The sequence below is a fragment of the Colossoma macropomum genome, unplaced genomic scaffold (assembly GCF_904425465.1).
Source record: "Colossoma macropomum unplaced genomic scaffold, Colossoma_macropomum, whole genome shotgun sequence".
NCBI lineage: Eukaryota > Metazoa > Chordata > Actinopteri > Characiformes > Serrasalmidae > Colossoma > Colossoma macropomum.
This window is the reverse complement of record NW_023494810.1, coordinates 23,487,098-23,509,090: the sequence shown is the minus strand read 5'-3', so window position 1 is coordinate 23,509,090 and position 21,993 is coordinate 23,487,098. Positions and strand designations below refer to the sequence as shown.

Here is a 21,993-nt window from a genome sequence, read left to right as displayed (position 1 = left end):
GAGCCCGAATTATAAGGAGTGGGGAGCAGCCGAGCCGGACTTTTGTCCACTGGAGACCAATTTTGCCTTCCTCTCTGAAACTCCCGCTCCGTCTTCGTCTCACTCGGACGACTAGTCGGAGAGAGAGTGTCCCGCGCCTAGGCTTGCCGGGAACGCTGCCAGCCCAGAGGGGAGATCCTCATTATTTTGCAGAGGGGAAGGAAGGATTGTTTAACTCTGCCAGCTTGCTGATGGATTTCTTGGAATAATGTGGGCTAATTGGCAGAGAAAACTATAGGAGGAGGGATGCAAAGACTTTGGACCAGGAAAGCTTTGACAATAAAACTGCTCCAACAGTGAGTGTTTGAAGAGAGGTTCTTTGTGGGTTTTTAATGTGTGAAACACCTCATAAATCCACTCACTTGCTCATGCTTAGCTGATTCACATGTGTATGCTCCAAGATTAGGTTTGCCACCCACTGAATGATATGATACGCTACTGGAAGCAGTACTTTCAGCCTTAAGCCTGTTTGACTTTTTGCTATGTTGAACTGGTGCAGAGGCCTCCTACAAACATTAATCTTTACCATACATCCAAGCCAAGAACCATTTGTGATCCTTTTTATTTTTTTATTTATTTTTTGTTTTTTAAAGAGTATAGCTGGATGTGTGTGGCACCAGGAATGCTATGGTAGAACATCTGTAGCTTCTTTTCAACTGAAGGACTGAACATGGAGAGTCTGAGCATGGAGAGTAGCCATTCTATTGCCTTTTCCACCTGGACTTAGTTTGGCACAGAATGCTTACCAGAAGCACAGATAACTAACTGCTCAGTGCAGCAGAATCTGTTTTTCGCTGTCCCACTGTAATTCATGTCATTTTTCTTTGGAAACCTCCTAGTCTTGATTTAGCATCACAACAGATGGATAACAAAAGTATAACCACTAACCATAACAACCGTAACAGCATGAAGTAGCCATGGTAAGCATTAGGGCGGAATGATTTTGGGAAGTTATCTAATTGCATTTTTTCTGACCGATTTTCTGATTGCGAATTAAATTGTGATTATTTTATATAAATTAAGTTTCAGACCATGAAGAGAAGCATATCTATTTTTTCTAGCTTGAGGCACTAACACTGAACATAGTGTGCAAGACGGCCAGGTTGTTGTCAGAAGAAAAACCCATGGCTAACTCATCTACAGTGAGTTTATAAGTTGTATGTTATTATGTTAAATTTCACCACATAAAACTTGCTGATACAACACTGTTGATCATGTAGGCTACGGTGACAAATGTTGACTATTAAGGCTAGCCCTTCATTTCGAACCATAAGTGTCAACACTCAGTCAAAACATGAGGAAAAATCCCACCTGTCTGATAATGTTAATTTTTGCCAACATCCCTATGAAATTCTAGTTGTTTGTTAGCACTAAACTAACAGCAGTTCACATGAAAATTGTTTTAGCCATTCTAAATTACACACAGACGTTTAAAGGTTCTAAATGACATTCCTTAATTTACTTGAAGCTTACATACATATTAGCATATGCTGTCGCTGTGTTTCATTTCTAACAACCCATTAGTTAGATTTACGTTCGTATTCACATTCACCGATGTATCCGGGACTTCCAGAAGGCCTACTGTGATGTTTTTATCTCACAAAGTTGGTCCCGTCTATTGGAAATCAAAACATAATTGGTTGATTGCTTGCAATTAAAAAATACAGCCTATAAAATTGCAATTTTGATGTATAAATGATGAATCTTTCAGCCCTGGTAAGCATTCTATCCAGCAGTGGAAAAGAAACAATACACAGACTACCTTTGTGATCTTTCTTTTCCAATCTCCTCTCATAGCATTATGGTTAACACTGGTTTTGAAGTTATAAATGATTCCTCCTTTTTGCCATGAGGGGACGTTTGGTCCCTCTGGATGGAGAGAAGTACTCCCTGAGAGACTTTCTCACGCAGTTCTGGGGCAGTTTGTAGAGACAGAAACCGCTCCTCTGCGATTCAGACAACAAATGTGTTGAACAGTTTCTCCATGATGGAGCCTCTTATTTTGCCTGTGGCTCAAGTTCGTCAGTACTCTGCTCAGAAACTTGGACTGCCAGCTGTCACGGAGCATTATGTCCTCTCAGAGCACTCTCTCGGACGCTTTTGAGACAGATGTGGAGATTTAGGTTATAGCCAACTCAGAAGCTCGCCAGTGCTATTCTGGGGCAAGACGGTAGGAAGAGCGGCTGGCGGTAGCATCTACGCTCCTCGCACTTTGATGCGAGTGGGCATGACAGGTGTCATGTGACGTTCATGCTAATTCTGTCATCCCTGTGACAGAGCGCAAGGCGGCGACATCATAGGTCACTTTCTCTAAAATGGAGGCAAGGAACCCTCACTGCCTCTTATCAGACTTCCTTGCGTCTTTTCAGCCATAGAATAGCGCCATTACATCATATGAAAATTCTTTAAAACATGAAAAGGGTCTTCATACTTAGAGTTAAAATAGTTTACAAAAAAAGTTTTTCGGTCTACATCACATACTTTTACCACATGCACAGGCTTAAAAAGAAGACTTTTAAATGGAAAATCAACATTATACTGATGGAAATATGTTGACAGTAGTAAATAATTCACTTACATCTTTGGAAAACACGTTCTTCATGTCCTTCAGAATGCAGTTTTGATCGATTTCTCATCAAATACTTTTTCGACTGGCTCCAGGTCCACAGATTCATCTGCTCGAGAAGGAGTCAGAAGCAGAACTTGCATTACAAAATGTTCTTTCATGCATTTTCTCCAGTGAGGTCTCCAAATCCCCAAATCTTCCACAGGGTAGCTTTAAGCAACCATCCATTAAAGTGGTTCTTCTGTGGCATCGCTCCAAAGAACGCTTTTTAGCAACTTTATTTTTTAAAAGGTAGGACCTGCAATCAGGCTCTAAACTCACAGCAATGCAGTATGAAGCCATGTGATAGTCACCATGTGAGGCTCAGCAGATTTGAGGTGTCTTTTGGGAGCTGCCAGAGAGACTCTGCAGTGCCTAATTGGAAGGGGATCTTTCTGAAGTTAAGCTTACGACGAAGAGAGAGCGGTGCCAGGCTCCAGCAAACCTCCTTTTGAACATTTTATGGGGATCTAAATAAATAAATAAGTCTTTAAAAGCCTCATACTGCTTCTTGTCCTCAGATGCTTGTTACTTCTTTCCCCTCTCTATCACTAAAGGAGCACAAGAGCTTCCACAGATAACCTACAGTCACATTCGCTTCTCAGCATACACACACAATATGTGCACATAGACACACTTTCTCTATCTCCGCCACCCAGACACATGGCTCCGGACTCAGTCGGCTATAACAAATGCGCATATAAACATTTATTTCATAATCCCTTAAACTAATATTCTCAGCCAAGAGATTTTCTCACAGATACTCAGTGTCATCTGCTCGCATTAGCTTAATATTGAATCGGGAAACGCTGCCAGGATTCTCAACATCACCATCAGTCATGATCTCTGGCAATGGCTTAGAGAAGATCCACCTCATATCTTAGCTATGACTGGATATACAAAGCTACACGCAAACCCTGGCCAGTAGCCCAGATCCGCTGATGCTTTATTGACTGTAAAAGTTGTCATTTCTGCCTGCAGGAGTTTACTTTAGTATATTGTTCTAACTTTTGATTTTTTGAGGTAGAATTCCCATCTGCGCTACCTACACATCCTCTTCCACGGATCTCCCTCATGCTGTTTAGAGAAACAGCACAGCAGGCCTTAATAAGGACCTGCCCCAGATATGAAGCCACTTCCATTGTTTTGGTCGACTTTTATCTGTCGCACAACTTGATGGAGGTATCCAGGGTGATGTGCAGCCCAGACACTGCAGATTACAGAAAGTGGGCCTGGTGTGGAGACACAATTCGCTACTACGGTTTGAAGAAGCTGAATAAGGAGCACAGTACTGATAATTAACTGCGCAGAGGAGGAAAATGGAGCATGGAGGAGGCAGAAGAGGAGGCGTGGAGGCAGTGGGGCTATGGAAAAGCTGATGGAGAAAGACAATGATGGTCAGCGGTGTGTGGCTGATGGTGATCATTGTAATGTCGACAGGAACAACACAGACACACTCAAGCACGTACTTAAGCCTGTTTCGCACTGACTACTTCTGCATGACGTGAGCGATGTGGCAGCGTGAATGCTAGCGCTTGCACATGTTGCACATTCACACATACAGAGTTTGTGCTGTGGAGTGGTGCATGAAAAACGTTCTGTAGACATTCTTTTACTGTCTTTCCTCAAAAAAGAAATATAATCTGTTAAAGAGCATGATAGCGTTTACCCTCGGAGGCTCTGACTGGGCAATTATTTCAAGCCCAGTAGAGCTACTAGGAAATGTGTGTGCAGCATGAAATGTTTAGCTAGTGTTTTTGTGCAACAGTTGTCATGAATTGTAGAATTTGGGTTGTTTCTGTTCCCCTTTCGTTGGTTGTCTTAGTTTATTTTAATGTATTTTGCTGCATGGCAAAAAATAGGCTCAGCAGCTATTTTCTAAATGCCATGCCACTCCTGGGATGCACTGCCACTCTGCTTGCACAGTCTGTGTGAACGCTCTGACCTGTTCAGAGCGGCAGAATGAAAAGCAAGACATTCCACATCGATCACGCCACACAGAGGTACTATGTGTGAAACAGACCTTAAAAAAGCAGTGCCTTGAGGGGCAGCATTTTGGCAAGCACTATACTTGTCAACAATCTCGACTAATAATATTATTTTTGTGTTGAGACAGTGATTGGCAACTTTGCTGTTTAATTATGTGCGAATATTTATCAGTGCAGAAGAAGCCTCCCTTGATTGAGGCTCAGATGCAAGCAAACATCATCCAAGAGTTATTTCACAAAAATTTTAAAGTTTGAGATCGTTGCAAGATCGTTCTACCGAATTGGTTGGCTGTTTGGCTGATGATTTTACCTTATTTTGAGCAGAACTCAAAAATACTAGCCAGTACATGATTAGCAAACACAGCTTTGAACAGTTGTACACAAATAAAATCATAATATTTTTCATAAACATACACAAATGGATACTTAATTGCAGAAAATATGTGTTTCAGTTCATTTCCTTCAAAACAATAGGATCTATCTGCTCACCATGCGCCGGGTCTTAGTTCCTGCTCTAAATTGCAAGGGTGTGGCTAAAATACGGCTCTGCCTATGGACTAAAACTCGTTGTGTTTCGGCATTTTTTGAAAAAAAAGAAAAACATTGAAATAATTCGAAGGTATAATTTGAATTAAGTTCAGCGTTTTAAATATGAATGATGATATGATCTAATTAAAAAAGAATGTCATCCTCACCACACAAACATACTGTCAGTGCAGTTTTGAATACACGTGTGTGTCTCATGCAGGGGGGTGATCAGTCCCATAGCCGGACTGAAGGGGGGCAGGACAGCTCCTCTGCAGTGTGTGGCTATGGCCGAGGGACACTCTAAGCCTGTGCTGTGCCTGGACGCCACTGATGAGCTGCTTTTCACTGGATCCAAAGGTACACACACACGCACACACTTGCATGCACCCACTCTTACAACTAATGAGTCATTTCTCGCTATTCACCCATTACTTATTACCCACTTGTATTATACCTGAGTACTTCAGCTTGACCTGAATATGAGTGCATGAACACACATCACACACACAGCTACATAATATATGAGTCAATTTGGTTTGCATTCTCAGTGTGTTCTGGGGTCACACTTATGATTGCTTACTGAGCCACTGAACAGGCTCTTATTGTGCACAGGCTACCTAAGGTGAAAAAAGACCAACTGAACATCCTGACTTTTTGACTATTTTCCAGCCACTTTTTACCCAGAGCAAAAAATTAACCAATTACATCAAAACCATTATTGTATGTTATATAGCTGGATCACAGCCATTATTGTATATCAAAGTCATTATTGTATATTTCCGTAACAGTCATTGGATATTCCAGGCCCTGTCAGGCTGTCACCTGCTGTACAATAAATGTTCTAGGAACTGGAAGTACCTGCCTCAGGGTAGCCAGGGGTGACTTGTATTCTGTCCCCCACTCTCAGTGTCCTAGTGCTATTAATGGGATCCAGCAGCATTACGGCAGCCCATTCCCTTAATAAGGTCTGATGGTGAATACAAGTAGCTGGGTTATAAACCATGTGGGGTAGAGGGCTACATTAGTGCTTGTTAACTACGGGCCTACTTGGTCTGTTAATCTTAGCATGATTACCCAGGTGAGCTTAAAAGGTGTTACTGATGTTCCAGACCTATAAAAGGACAATGTGAATGGAGAGAGAAAGTAGGAGTCCTAAAGAAAGAAGCTAGCCCTTTTCCCAAAATATGTGGCTCTTCAAATTAAATTACATTTCAAATTTTATTATACTTTTAGTGAAGTTTTTTTTATGTAATTGAATTATTTAATGTAAATTAATTGATTTTGGGGGAGTGGCTGTTGACTAAATAATTGGATTTATTTGTGTTCTGTTGTTTTGTATGTATTTATCTATCATTTATTTATTTATAATTTTGTTCTTATCTCTTTTGTGTGCTCAGATCGCACCTGTAAGATGTGGAACCTGGTGACAGGGCAGGAGATAGTCACGCTGAGGGGACACCCCAACAACGTGGTGTCTGTCAAATACTGCAGCAGCTCCGGCCTAGTCTTCACCGTCTCCACTTCTTACATCAAAGTGTGGGACATCCGTGACTCAGCCAAGTGTGTGCGCACCTTCACGTGAGTGTCTCTTCACAGCTCACTTCAATCCAGCCCTTATCAACATGAAATGCTCACAAGTGAATGATAATCAAAGGAAGTTATAATGGGTGAATGATAACCAAGAGTGAAGAGGCAAAATGTCTAAAATTGTTAAGTATAACCCTAAAAACAAGCTTATTTCCATTTTAAATCTGTACTTAAATTGAATCTGTACTTAAAACCAGACTTTTTTTTAATAGGGCTGCAAGAATGTGTCATTGCACAATGATTCTCTGGCTATTTTCAAATATAAAATAAAATAAAAAAGCTTGGTATATTTTTGGTATATTGTCTAAATCCCGCTACTGTGTAAAATATTTCTTTTGGATCATATTAGAATAATCTAAATTTGAGCATTTGATGCTTTAAATAATTTCCTAAAGAACTATTATTTATACTCCCACTTAGCAAATCTGAGCTTCATGCGCTGATCACCATTTTCCTTCTTAACATCTGGTTGCTTGACTTTTGACTGCAGTTCCTCGGGTCAAGTGGTGTCAGGAGACGCCTGCGCGGGCACCACCACCCGCACTATCACTACGGCCCAGGGTGAGTACCAGATCAACCAGATCGCCCTGAACCCCGCTGGCTCTGTGCTCTATGCTGCAGCAGGCAACACAGTGAGGACCTGGGACTTGAACAGGTACAGGAGTCCCTGCTCTATTTGCTTCCCTTAATCTTAAAATGCTTACATTTCCAGTGATGGAGGGATCAGCTAGCATGGGCTTATTTGTATAGTAAGAACTATTAATATTTTGTGTATTATTAGCTATGTTAGCATTTTGAAATGAGTACTCTTAGATGACATGTTATGCTATGTTTTCCATAACAACAACATGAAAGAGGGCAGTGAATCTTTTAAATAGCAATATACTGAGGCATTATGCATACAATGTGCATCTAACTACCACTTAGTGTATATAAAGTAAGTGTATCAGTAGCTGTAAGATTCAGTTAGAAGTACTATCAACTTGATTGCGAATATTAATAACATCTCAATGATACTGCAGATATATGACTTGATTGTTAGGCAAAGTTAGATTAGAAAAATATGAGACCGTATATAGAAATGTTTAACAGTTCTGCCTGATCAGGACTGCGTGGTTGCTTTCACAGCGCATGTTGATTAGCAATGTAAACAACTAGGCCTATACGACAGCAGACACTCCAGTCTGCACTGACACCCAGCATCTTTTGTAGCTTTTTTTCTGGCTTTTAGTCTGTAGTCACGTTCAACTGGGAGTGACAAGAGAAAGGAGTTATTAATAAAATGAAATAAGTTGGAAATATAGTTTACAAGATGATCAAAATTCAAGTTAGCTTGCTTGCTCAGTGGTAGCTGCTCAGACTCAACTCAACAGATGGTTTGTGTGTGGTAGGAATATGGCAAGGCCAGCATAGTCCCACCAACAGAAGAAACACAAAAGTGAAACAGTCTCGCAATTGAAATGATAAACATTGTTCTTTATTTGACAGATGATTAAATTCCTGCAGGACTCCGCCAAAATTTATCAAAAAGTCATTGAGATGTAAACAAAGTCATTCAGAAACTTACTGACTCTGATGTTTTTATAGTGGTGGAGCCAGTGTTCTGATGTCTACAACACAAATATAGTCATTTTATATTAATATCCAAAACCACCACTGAACCCGCAAGTCCTGTCTGAGCTCATATGTAATGTTGATAATGGTGAAATAGTGGGAAATCTTTTAAAAAAAAAAAATCCTTTGGTGACTCTTTTGCTTCTCTGGATTTAAAAAACATATGTTTTAGCCCAAAAACTATTGTCAAACAATATCTCAGGCATCAGGCAGTGTATTCATAAGCATTTCATATAATAGCTTTCTGTGAGGTAGCATTAAGAAGCATTTGGATGTCTGGTTCCTATCACCACTGCTGTGAACAGTTCTAACTTTCTCTAGAATGGCACGCTTCACATCAAACCATAATAGTAAAGTAGTACATGCTCGCTAAGCTGTGCTAGCAAAGCAGCAAATGACAAGCTACAAAATACACTTTGTGTTATTGTCTTTTTTGAAGAACACAGTTTATAGCTTAACAGTTTAATTATGCAGAAAAGTCCCTTTAAAGCAATACTGCAGTATTGTTCCCTCTAATCTCTGTCTGCCACATCCGTATCAAATAGTTGATTACTACAGACAATACTTTTGCTGTATTTGGGTCAGAACAGAACAGAAAACCCCAGAAAACACACTCGCAATAGACGGCTATGGACAGTTGCTGAAGCCTGAAGGTGGGAAGATAGTTATTGAGTGTGCATTTTTAAGCTGAGGCTAATAAATCTCTGCTTTTTGTGCAGGATGCTGGCCACTGGGAAGCTGACAGGCCACATTGGCTCAGTCATGTGTCTAACAGTAGGCTATTCTGGTGGTGGCAAAGACCAGGTCATCACCGGCTCTAAAGACCATTATGTGAAGGTACTTCTTTTCTCTGCTCCTTATTTGTTCAGAATATTTGTTATCCGTCTTGTCTTGTCTGTTTTTTCACATATCCCACAGCCCACGCGGGAAACAATGCATAGAAAGTCAATACTGGTTTCCATTTTCACACGTCTGGCCGTCGCTGTGCTTGAAAACAATACAATGTGTTTGTTGTAAGAAGCAGTCTGGCTCAGTAGGCCTGCTGTGACTGATCAGCTGTTTTATTGCTGGGACACTGCAGTGTGTGTAAGCTGACTGTGCTGTTGGGACGTTTGTACAGGTGTTTGACGTGGCAGAGGGTGCTCAGGGGAACATTGGCCCCGCCCACAACTTTGAGCCTCCTCACTATGACGGCATTGAGTGCCTGGCCGTCCACGGTGATGTTCTCTTTAGTGGCTCCCGTGACAATGGCATTAAGAAGTGGGATCTGGAGCAGCAGGAACTGATTCAGGTACGGTTGTGTTAGTGCCATGGCTGAGTAAACATTAGTTTTTTTTAGAAATTTTCATCTCTGAACATTTTAATTATCTGAAAAAAGCTAAGTTGTTTTGTTGTGCTCTTTTCTGCAATATTGCTAATTTGGATTTACAAGAATACTAAGTGATGACTGTTTCTCATGCCAATGTATGTGTATATTGTGGTACGACATTATTGCTATTAGATCAGAACCTTGTTTTTTTTCTATGTTTATACATTTTTATGTCCTTTGAGCACCAGCTGTCCTTGTGAAACTTTCCTGATGAATAGACCAATAGAAATGGTCCAAAATCCTGTTTACGTATTAACGTAGTTCATTTTTTTTAGGTTTTTCCCTTTTCCTGAAAATTTATCACTTTGGAGATAAAAGGTTTAGTTCCGACAGTGCTGCTATATTACTTGTGCTAACTTTACAACACCTTGCAGTAATTTGATTGTAAGTGAGCACTTGTAGCAATAAGTATAAAGTTTAATTTATATAAAGTCTTTATACTTTTTTAATGGGCATGACAGAATGCCCAGTTAAAAACAACACTGACAGAGGTTTGAGTGATTGTCTGTGCATGCAAAACAAAACTCTTCACTATTTAGTTTGGACTCTTTAGCAGAAGTAAGGCAGCTGGCTCATGAAAACTGTCTATACTTCACAGCTTCTTGATTGACAGGGACTAAATTGAATTCAGTGTCCGATAAAGTATTAGTACACTTTTTTTGGCTTCTTAGAAACCAATTATGCTGTATAGGTAATATTCCGTCCATTGTTACGTTGCTGTCAATTGAAGTAGAGGTGGAATTGCTTCATTTATCACCTGTAGTGACACTGGTGGAGGTGGTTTGACAGCTGGGAGATTTCTTACTAATGACTGGGCTTTGAATGGTTCCTTAAGCTTCAAGCCAATCATCCACTTACAGTATTAGGCAGCTAGATGTACCTTGCTTTTCTGGAGCCTGAAAAGAGCAGAAATAATTGCCGATTATTACATGGTGGAATGAAGACTGCGGTGTCGAAAATCAGCCACCCACCTGTCAAGGGAAATCTGAGTTGTCTAATTCAGAAGAGCTTTGGAGCAACATTAGCTGCTTATGCTGGAGAGATGAGAACAATAGGGGAATGTATGTCAGTGGTAGGAGGTTTATCACTTCATTTGCATTTATTTTTTAAGCTTCGACAAGCAAATATTTTATGCGTTTTCAGCAGATTTTGACTGAGGTTAACAAAAAAAACAGCGACTGTCAGTCGGTTTTGCGTGTTTTAGTTAATAGGTTCACAGTATGGTCAGTACATGAAAATCTCAAACTTCGTCATTTAAATTTAATTGCTTTGTATTATTTGCGTTCACGCTTCAGGAAGCCATACAGCATGTGGGAGTCCATTATGCATTAAGGCAGTGAAGAAGAGTGGACAGATATACAATGACATGGTCGACAGCCCAAATGTCAGTATCTGATGAGTTGAAAATGAGACTAGCTGCTAGTTTTGCTGTGTGATCTAGATAACTAGAACTTGAGTTTGGGAAGTGGCTATTCACAGAGACCTTCATTGAACCAGCTATTTATATTCAACACAGTAATATAAACATGCTTACATAGTATGAAACTGTCTGTGTGTCTTTAAATAAGAAAACTGTCAATGTGTCTTTAAATAAGATGTATTATAATTAACCCTTTCATTTCAGAGATAAAAGCAGCTCTTTCTTCCTTTTAATCTACTGTTCTCCTTCAATAAACATGATTTCTCAGTGCTGTTGACATATTGACAGCATTTACAGTTGTATGCAAAAAATTTGGTGCTCTTGGTCAAATCACATGTTGATTTTCTAAGTGAAAATAAGTTCACACATCCTTTACAGAGAACATTTTAATGCACAAATACTGTTTATTTTTTGGATTTAACATTTTAGAAAAATATTAAACATAAAGTGAGGTTTATAAAAGTTATGGCATGTTTTATATTTTATAAAATTTATTTTAGTTTTTCCAGCATGTTAAATTCAGCAAATTAATAGAAATTGTACACTAAAATCTGCTGAAAAAATGGCATATTTAAGTTTGTTCCCTGTAGAGGACGTGTTAACTTATTTTCACTTGAATGAAACGTCATTTGACTTGTGCTGCTCAACATTTTGCATACAACTGTATATAAAATATGTAGATTTTTGTTTGCTTTCTTGTCATATGAATAGAAGTTTACTTCATACTTTAGTCACCCTTTTAGGGTTAACCTGATGATACAAACCAAAAATAAACATTTCTATGATCTAAATTGCAGTCTGAATATATGCGCACACTTGCTCAGTACATCCAACAAGAAAGACTACATGGTGCTTCTTTTATATAGTGATAGAAAACATATTAGTGCACAGAAAGCACACATTCTTCATGATGATCATATAACTATACCAATGCACACTCGTAATTACTCTGGAAGGGACAAATTTTAATGAGGTAATGAAGACAGAGTTGAAATCTTTGAACGTACCACTGATGATGCATTAGATGAGATAGGGTTAAACTCATTTTTCCATCTTTTTGACTGAATGATGGCTAGTGGCATGTTTTCTCCCTTATGGTCTGTTGAACCTCTTTGGCACTGTTAACGTTGTTCATGCGGCGTGCTTGTGCTACCTGCCTCTCACGCTTTGCTTATGTGTCTAGGTAAATTTTCTGAGCTAAAGTGATTCGGGCTTTGGGCTTTTATGAGGATGCTTGGTTAACATCCTGCACACCTCTGGAGGATCTGTGACTGTGCTGGTCTATGTTTCTCTCCTTTTATAGCTGATTGGATTATTGAATGTCCTGAAAGCAAAGATGAGAGTGAGGCGTCTGTTAACGTTCAGTATTGTTCCTAAGGTTGCACTGTTAGGGCTATAACGATCACTGTGGTGGTGGGCACGTCACAGCCATAAATGTGTACATTTTCATTGTTTCCTTTTTTGTTATCATGAGAGCAGTGCTATGTGCTTAGTGCATTTCAATCCAGAAATAAGAACCATGGTGTTTCCATGCTATACCACTGCCACGTGCATAAGCAGCAGTAGCGGGCAAGTGCATACAAAGTGCAGTTTTAAGCTTTGAAAAATGTTCCATTTTGCCACAATTTCCATTTTTATGCTGTGGTATAAAACAAGCTTGCATTAGTCTTTTTTGCATTTGTGCTGCTGGTATTGCTTTTGTTATATTCAGCAATTGATAGCATGCAGTAGCCTAGCCAGAGTTTAAATAAGAGATATAGGCCTTTTATTTTGATGTATTGATGCAATTCTGTAGAAGAAGCACTTTTGTTTCTCTAAAGAACCTTACAATTGATAGTTCTTAAAAGAACCACTTTTGTACATTAGCCTCCACATAACGTAATGTTCTATACCAAAGCATTGTACAGGCTAAGTTAAGCATATTTTAGACTTTTGAGGTTAGCAGTTAAACTTGTGTGATCAAACTCAGAGATTCTTGAGCTTTCATATAAATTACAAGCCTGTGTTCACTGACCGATATAACAATGCAAATATTACTAATAATCAATTTAAATGCTTATTAGTAAACAGCAGTTTTATGCATTGAACTGGACAAATGTCATTCTTAAAACCAAATTTTCTTTGTCTCCATCAGCAAATCCCAAATGCGCATAAGGACTGGGTGTGCGCGCTGGCATACGTACCTGGGCGGCCCATGCTGCTAAGCGCCTGCCGTGGGGGCATGCTTAAGGTGTGGAATGTGGACAACTTTACCCCTATTGGAGAGATCAAAGGTCACGACAGCCCCATCAATGCCATCTGCACCAACTCCAAACAAATCTTCACTGCCTCCAGGTACATATCACATTTTCCAGTTTATACCTGAAAACAGCAATTTGGTGAGGAAAGGGCAAGTTCTAGTTGGGGGAGAGGTTTAAATTGTACTGTTGAGGGATGGAAAAACTGTAATTTTGCAGGACGTTTGTGGTGGACAGGGCTATTTAGTAACGAAACGTTGAAAAAAGGATGTTCAGCTCTGAATAAGTTCTCGTGTGGCACTTTATTCTTCACAAAGCCTACTTTAGACAGCTGTTCTCGGTCTGTAATCACTGGTGTTTTTCTTAATCTTTTGCTCCAGACAGTAGACTACTTAAGACCAGCCTATTAATTTTACAGGGCTACTGCTGCATAATTTTTGGGTCATTGTCTGCAGTGCTGAGTTTGAATAAGAGGAAGTGAAGTCTTCTTCTCACTGATCGTTGCGTAAGCAGGCGTGGGTTTCTCAGTGTGTCTGCACCATCTTCACTAACCTGCACTAACGCTGCTGTCCTGTGTCTTCAACACTGTTTTCCTTCTGTTCCTTTTCTTTCTTTCTCTTTCTCACTCCTCCCTTTCTCTGTCTCTTGAAACTGCTCCGTCACTTTCTCTCTTCTTTCCCTCCTTTTCTCCATCTCATGAACATTCTTTTTTGTTCTCTCTTTGAAATGCTTTTCTTCTGTTTGCTTTCTTTCTTTCTTTCTTTCTTTCTTTCTTTTTCCTACCCCTCTTTCTCTGTCTCTTGAACCCTATCTCTCTCTTTCTTTCTTCTTTCCCTCCTTCATGAACATAAAACATTCTTTTTTGTTCTCTCTCTGAAATGCTTTTCTTTTATTTGCTTGCTTTTGTTTGCTTGTTTCTTTCTTTCTTTCTTTCTTTCTTTCCTTCTTTCTTCTGTTCCCTCTTTCCCTCATGTCCGTTTCACTCTTATCTCTTATTTCTTGGACATGCTTGTTTTCTTCTTTCCTTTGTTTGCTTGTTTATGTTTCACTCTCTCTCTCTCTCCCTCTCTCTCCTTTTCTCTATGTCTTTCTTTTTCCCTTTCCCCTTCTTCCTCTATCTATTGGACATGCTTGTATTTTTCTTTCCTTTGTTTGCTTGTTTTTGTTTATTTGTTTTGTTTATTTCTTTCTTTCTTTCTTTCTGTCCTTTTTTTGTTCTTATTTTATCTCTTCCTCTCTCTTGTCTCTCCCTCTCCCTGTTCTGTGTCTATGTTGTGGTGTGAGTAGTGACTGTAGGGTGAAGTTGTGGAGTTATGTCCCAGGGTTAACACCCTGTCTGCCCCGCCGGGTGCTGGCCATCAAGGGCCGAGCCACCAGCCTCCCCTGAGAGCCTCCACTAACACCTCCTGCCTCTGCTGCCCTCTGGTACTGCCTTTTCTCGTTCTCAGTGTCTGCCCCATTCTGCATCTAAAGCTGTAACTCTAAAACCCCGAGCTGGATTACTTTTATCAGGGGAAGTTCTATAAAGTAGCTAAATTTTTAAGGGATTTTAACCTGACAATTTGTGCAGGTTAAAGTTTCTGTGTAATTTCCCCAAATTACCACAGATAGCCAGGACTGAAACACCATAGCCCGGCCATTCACGTCAGTACTACACTCATCAGAAATAACAATAACAACACATGCAGTCCAGTCCGTTATCAGGCTTTGTTATTACATTACTATGAGGTCCTTTTAGAGAGGACTATTGTTACTGAAAGAGCTCTGGGAAATAGAGGAATTATTGCTGTTGGACATTGCGTTTTTGTACTGGACACAGATCTCATTAGTAATCTCTTAAAATACAGTACCTCCCCAGGTAAAATTAATCTAGCACCAATAGGGCTCAAGACTTTCTCTCAGTCTCTTACTCTCTTATTGCTCATTTATCCTTTCCTCACTCCTCCTCTTCCTCTTCTTATTCTTTTCAGCTTTGTACCTAATTATTTTCATGGTGTATCTTTTTTTTTCTTTCTGACTTGTTCTCTTGCTCCCTATAAGAATTTTGTCATTTCTTTTCTCCTTTGGACCAGACAGGAACTCAGCCAATTAGGCTTGATTTCAACTCTAAACTCAGTTTTTACCATCTTGATGAGTGTTAGAGAATTTCTCTTTCTGAGTACAAAAACCTATTGCAGTTTTAATTGCATCTAACCCTGGTGGCATAAATCCTCTTAATTGTATTCTGTTCGAGGTCTAGCTCTGAGAGCTATATTGTGCTGCATGAATCCAAGCGCTTCGCTCGTCTGACTCACTGGTACAATATCTGTACTATTAAATTCTACTTGTAGTAGTATAGTGGCACATCTTATTGTATGTGCCTTTGAGGCTATATAAAACATCTCTGTATCAGAGACACAGTAAATGTAAGTTATATGAGAGCATGTGGAGGGAGAGTAGTTCACACAGCGGGGGCTGGCTGTTTATTCGGGATTAAAGGTGTTGGTGTGTGTTTGGTTTGAGAGTCGGGGTGGGGGCCCATGTTGTGGCATTCTCTTTGTGTTAGCTCCGGGGTTTTGATGTCTGCCGCATATCGGCTGCGTGGGAGTTACTGTCAGTGCGTTTGAAGATTCAGTCGCTCTATTTATTTATTTTTTTGTTTATATATATATTTTTGGCTTCCTTCTTGTTTTTGTTCTTGTTTTCTACACTCTTCTCTCACTTTATCTCTCTGTCTCTCACCCCACAGTGACAGAATGGTGAAGATCTGGAATCTGAGGATGGCAAAGAAGAGGTGACAATTGGTGGGCTGTAAAGATGGTCCTCTACGTTCCCTTATCTTGGGCTGCTGACGCATTGGTCACTACCAGTCTGGAGCCTCCTTGGCCTCTGAGGTCAGAGGTCGCATTCAGTTGCGGCAGACGCGAGCCCACAAGGAGGTGATCCAATGGAAGAACGTTCGTGAGAAGTTGAAGGCAATAGTGAATCTAAGGTGCCAGTTTTTTTCCGTCCATGATTTTTTTAAGGCGCCGTATTGGTATTTTCGACTTCACACCAAATGATGAGCGTATGTTGAGTCGTTTCATACCGCATACATTTACAGAAAGTGTCCTTCTGTGCTCTTCATTTTTTGAAGGAAAAGACAAAATCCTTGTCACATCTTTAGATGTAGCTGCTGATACTCCTTTTGTTTGTTTTTTTGTTTATTTATTATTTCATGAATGAAAAACAATCCACGATAAAGGCCTTGGGAAGCCACTTCTGAGCCAAGTGGTGGGGGGAAAACACTTTCATTTTTACCCCCTGGAGAGCCATATGTTTTTGGTCTTTTGTTGACTGAATTTCGAGACTGTCTCATAGTTAATAAGCATCCAAAACACTTTCTCTAAGGAAGAGAAATGTTGATTCTTCTTTTTTACCATCTGTTGGAGGATCATTGGAGTATAACTACTGGGTATGACTGGGTACAAATGCGACTGTTCGGAACCCAATTCTGAAACCTGTATTGTGCAATAGTATTGGCACACTCACCCACCATCATCTTCTCTCCAGAAAGTGTATTTTGGACATTCTTTGAAAATCTACTCTGGACTTCATTACAGTTTGGTGTCTTCTTACCCTTAACAAAACTTTGTACAGCTTCACAACTGTGGATCCACTTCCTCTCCTTTCACAGAACATACTCTCTCTGTGGTTTCTCCTGTGCTGTGACGTTTTTATGTTCTCTACCTCAGGTTTAAATTAGTTTTTGGGGTGTAAAACCCTCGCCGTTTGCGTTTTGGGGCCCTAGCTCACATCCGTTTCCCTGTCTCGTTATTACTCATCTGTGAATAGAGCACTCCCTGAGCTCCGCGAGCCCCATATCCACACGCTGCTGAGCAGGCAGTTTGAGAGGACGACTCCAATAAGCCCGGGCCAGCAGGGGCCCGCAGTGTGTAGTAAAACTGGCACTTTGCTCTAATGAAGGCTGCGGTGCTTAAGCAGGCAGAATGAGACTCACCAGTCAAAGGGGTTTAAAGGGGGGTTGGACCTAGTGCCCACTGAGAATCAGTGTGCTTGATAGCTTTCTTCTGATACAGCTAAGACTGGGGGTGCTCCATTTGGTGCAGCACTGGTGCAGTGATGCTGGAATTGGATTCCACAAGAGACAGATAAGCTCATCTTGATGTTTCTGCTTTGCTGGGTTGTTGATTGATTAACAAACAAAAACCACAACATGGTGCACCAACTAATGACTATGCTTGAATTATCTCTAAAGATAAAAGACTGCAACAAGATGTTAGATGTAATCTAACATTAACCTAAGGTGATTTCCGAGGCTGACCATTATTAATTAATCTTATATTTGCGCACAGTATTCAAAATATCACACGGCCTATGCTATGTACTGTAACATGCTAACTAGGGATGTAAATTATTAACTGTTAATCCACAAACAATGCTTTTATTTTAAAAAATGCATTGTTTTATTTCATATAATTTCCAAAACACAACAGTTCTTATGTGAATAAGTGGGTTTATCATTTAAGCTGAGGAACATTTTTAATTATGCGCATGAGGGTGCAATAGGCAGTTGTGCCCACTAGTTAGGTGTACTAAAATTGAAGTGCAGCTAAAAATAATGGTGTTTGAGAACACTTTTCAAGAGGACGATAGCACAACTCAAATGATGTACCATATCGAAGGCAAACATCTGCAAGCTGTCCTCCAAGAGAAAGTGTGATGGCTGGCAGTGTGAGCAAATCACACATGGGTCAGCAAAATTATAAAGAAGGACATAGTGGACAGTGACAACTAAATAGAGCTAGTGAGGTACATTGTGATAAAGCTGGCCCTGGTCAGGGCATTCATGTTCCTTTAACTTGAGGTAGTGATGAGTGGTAAATGTAACTTTTGAATTTTAGAATATGGATTTTTCATTTTGCCTTTAGTTTTTAATCATGTAATCATGAGCGTTTAGTTGTCAGCCCTTCGGTTTAAACAAGAGCAAAATCTTATACAGAGTATGTTTAATACAGTTACTTCAGATAAATGCTGATGCCTGGCCCCACTTATATATAATGCGTTTGACGCTCAGCCAATCAGATTTCAGACACGGAACTATCCATTTTCTAATTGATATTTTGATAGGTTGCACCATTGATTTTAGACTTGACTGTTAATGGTCAGTCGCCGACTAATGATGGTCAGTTATCAGTCAAAACATGTTTGCTGCACATGTACTGTTAAAAGAACATTCTGTGTTCAGCTGATTAAGCGACTGTTAGTTCTTGTGTTGCCATATAACAGGATAGTGTGAAACCCCCAAAGGTATTTGCATCCGTTTTCTTTGTGTTAGGTATTTTCCCAGCCATGAACTGATCAATTCTCAAAACAAGATAAAGAAGCACACACTGGGCTAATGAAAACATAGCCTGCCTCCTCGGGGAATGCTACCAAAATCTAAAGAATCTATTTTTATGAATATTGATTTTCCACTCTGCAAGGCGTTATGAAGATTTTTTTTTCCACAACAGAAACCAAGCAATGGCAGAACATCAAATGCTTTGGGATGCCTTTTGGGCAGTGCCCCATCTACACAGCGATTGATATTTGTGACTTCATGTGGAATTATCTTGTAGGATCCATCCCAATTACTGCACTGTTTCTTCTCCCCTGGTAAAACACCCAATAATATGCAGAAACAGAGTGATGAGAAGTAGGTCAGATACAGGGATGTTTTTTCTTTACCCTCCTGAAAAAACAGGAGTTTCACTCCTTATTAAATGAAACAGGAAGCCGCCTCCCCGGTGCTGGAGGAGCAGCATGCCTGATGGGGGTATGTGGGCGATGGCGGGGTTCATCTTGGCACAACACTAATACACGCGTGTATTTTTAGACCATCAATCATTCTCTTCCAGGGCTGTGCTCTCCTCTCAGCCCCCAGATTTACTGTCTTTTTTAATGAAACATATTTATCACCCTAATCTGCCCATCTTTTTTTTCCTGGGCGGCCCCTGGCGGCTCTATATCTGTAGTAGCAGCTGTCTGTGGGTGCTCCCGCTGTCAGACCCGAGCTCTGATTTCCAGTGCTGAGGGATGGATTTGCTCTGCTAAAAGCCCAGCAGCGTGGATGACTGCACCTCAAGTGGTGTTTAAGGATGGAAGCTGGTGTCCCACTAAAACTGCACAGATTTTTGCTCCCCTCCCCCCACGTACTCAATATGATAATACACTGAAAAAGTGATGCATTAAATTGATTTACATGATTTCCACATGAATAAAATATATTACACAATTTTGCCTTTTACTTACTTTGGGCAATAGTTGTGTTGATGTAGCGTTTTTTTATTCATGTACAAATGTGCCCATTGAAATCATGTAAATTTGATGCATTGCTTTTTTCAGTAGTTAAGCATGACTCAGAGTTTGTCATAATGCTACATTCTTAAGAATAAAGATGGTAGAAATGCTTCTGGGGAGTGATTCCACAGAAGATCACTTTTTCTTCCCAGAAGAGCCTTTCAGTGGACGGTTCTTTAAAGAAACATTTCTGTAAATGAGATGTGAGTGTGAGGAACCTTTGAAGAATCTCCACATGATGTAAAATGAAAGGTTTTTGCTAGAAATGTACATCCAAGACAAGAACCATTAAGAAATCTATAATTTTAGTTTTACAAGTTTTACAATCTATAAGTTTATTTTATAATCTAAGTTTACCATCACTATCCTGTTTCCATTCCACGATTATGTTGTTTTGTTCTTTTTCCACCAGAGAAGCTATTATGTGAAGCTGCTATCAGTCTTTCCAAGCTACTCCAAAATGGTTGATATGAAAACATAATATATAGTGTGATATGAGGCCTAAAAAGTCTCTGTGGTAAGTGCATAGTGTTGATGGTGTTCACTCTGATCTAACTAACTGTTAACTAACTGCTGCATCATCTCATACTCAGTAATGACAATGAGATCCTTTTGAAACCTTGAGAAGTAATTAAGAACATAAGAGGTATAAGAATAGCCGTCTATGTATAGTCTTGTATTGCTGTCTGGAGGCTATTATTCTAAGTAGGCACTAGGCAGTGTGAGTTCTTCCCCCTGCCAAAGCACACTCTTCAAAGCTATATATATCTAAAGTTTAAACTTTATATACAGTACTGTGCAAAATCAGAGACCTTCGTTTATTCAATTTCAAGTCAAAACAGTTATTAAGTACAAGTTATTCTTGAATTCAAGTATTTTTGAGATGATTAGATATAAACTTGGATAAGGAAAGGAGATGTCAAAGCTTTCAGAACTAGAATTAAAAAAAAAATCACAAATGTGCCAAACCTGATAGACCACCAAAACTGTCACCTTCAGATAAACAGTACTACAGTAAAGCTTTGATCTTTGAAAGAGAGGAGAAAATCTAGCTCCTTTCTTGCTTCAGATCTTAAAAATCCGCTGATATTTCTGTCCATCATTGCACTGTGAGATGACAGCTCAACGTTGTGAGTCTTAAAAGGATGTAGCTGTCAAGAAGCTTTTCATAGGAAAAGGAAATAAACAAAAGGAAGAAATTTTGAAGACAAAGAAGAAAGAAAAGAAGCTGCTGGTGTTCTCAGAACGATGGACTGACCGCTCCAGAGCCCAGACCCCAACTTCATTGAACTGAAATATGTTTTGCATTACTTGAATTGTGAGAAGTAGAAATTGCAACCAACTTCCAAGACTGAACTTTGGAGGTGTGGAAGAAGAATGGAAGCTGTTATAAAGGTGGCAAAAGGTGGACACACTAAATATAACATATATGTATTAGTTATTAAGGGTTCTGTGTAATTTTCTGATGCTGAAAACTGAATAACTTGCACTTAATGGCCTTTTTGACTGAAAATGAAATGAACAGTGGCACAGTACTGACTTTGGCACAGTACTGTAAGCTGTTTTGGACCAAATTATTCTCATTTATAGTCATGTTAATCATATTAGCCATCAAAGGGGTAGTTTGGATCACCTCTGGAACCAATCACTGGATAAAGAATAGTGTAGAATTCTTTTTAAAAATGATAAAAGTCCCTCACCAACGACTGTCTGAGGTGCTTAAGGGACTGAAACAACTCTCTTCTAAACCCTTTTCTTCATACATTTGTTTTTGTATTCAACACCAAGTTGTGCTGCCTGGCAATAGAATGAAGGAAGTGCACATTGTTAAAGTTGTTGCCAAAGGCTTTGATATATTTTTTTTCCCCATTTTCACTGATCCTCCAGTATTTCTCTTCTATTTAGTGCTATTGTCAGACCAAGCAAACAACAGCCATTTACTCTAAAGTAAATGCCCCTTCCTGCTTTAAAGCGAATCCCTTTCAGTAAGTGCCCCTCATTAGTGAGCTGAAAAAGACTAGACGTCAGTCTTTATTCATTTCATTTTAGAAATGAAAGGAATCAAAGCGTTTCTTTTCGAATAACATTATCTTTTGTAGCATTTTCGGTTTGAATGCTGATAATAGTGTGAGTGGGAAGGAAGCTTGTGAGAAGTGTTACTTTGTTTTGCTAGCACTCAAAGACTGTGAAACGGAGGGATATGACCTCATAGTGTGTGTGTCCAATACAAAGGGTGGGTTTAATGGCCTCCATTTCGCACAGATAACATCAGCCTTGGAATATAA

General features: G+C 39.7%; 1 protein-coding gene across 1 annotated transcript in view; it reads left to right on the top strand.

Annotated features, from left to right (window-relative positions):
- kif21b (kinesin family member 21B) overlaps positions 1-21,140 on the top strand; it is an 87,450-nt gene extending 66,310 nt beyond the window's left edge. The window contains exons 28-34 of the mRNA XM_036559230.1: positions 5,381-5,517; positions 6,558-6,738; positions 7,238-7,402; positions 9,081-9,198; positions 9,482-9,652; positions 13,285-13,484; positions 16,116-21,140. Coding sequence (XP_036415123.1) covers positions 5,381-5,517; positions 6,558-6,738; positions 7,238-7,402; positions 9,081-9,198; positions 9,482-9,652; positions 13,285-13,484; positions 16,116-16,164 — 1,021 coding nt within the window. The 3' untranslated portion in view covers positions 16,165-21,140. The remainder of the gene's footprint in view (positions 1-5,380; positions 5,518-6,557; positions 6,739-7,237; positions 7,403-9,080; positions 9,199-9,481; positions 9,653-13,284; positions 13,485-16,115) is intronic.
- The last annotated feature ends 853 nt before the right edge of the window (positions 21,141-21,993 follow it).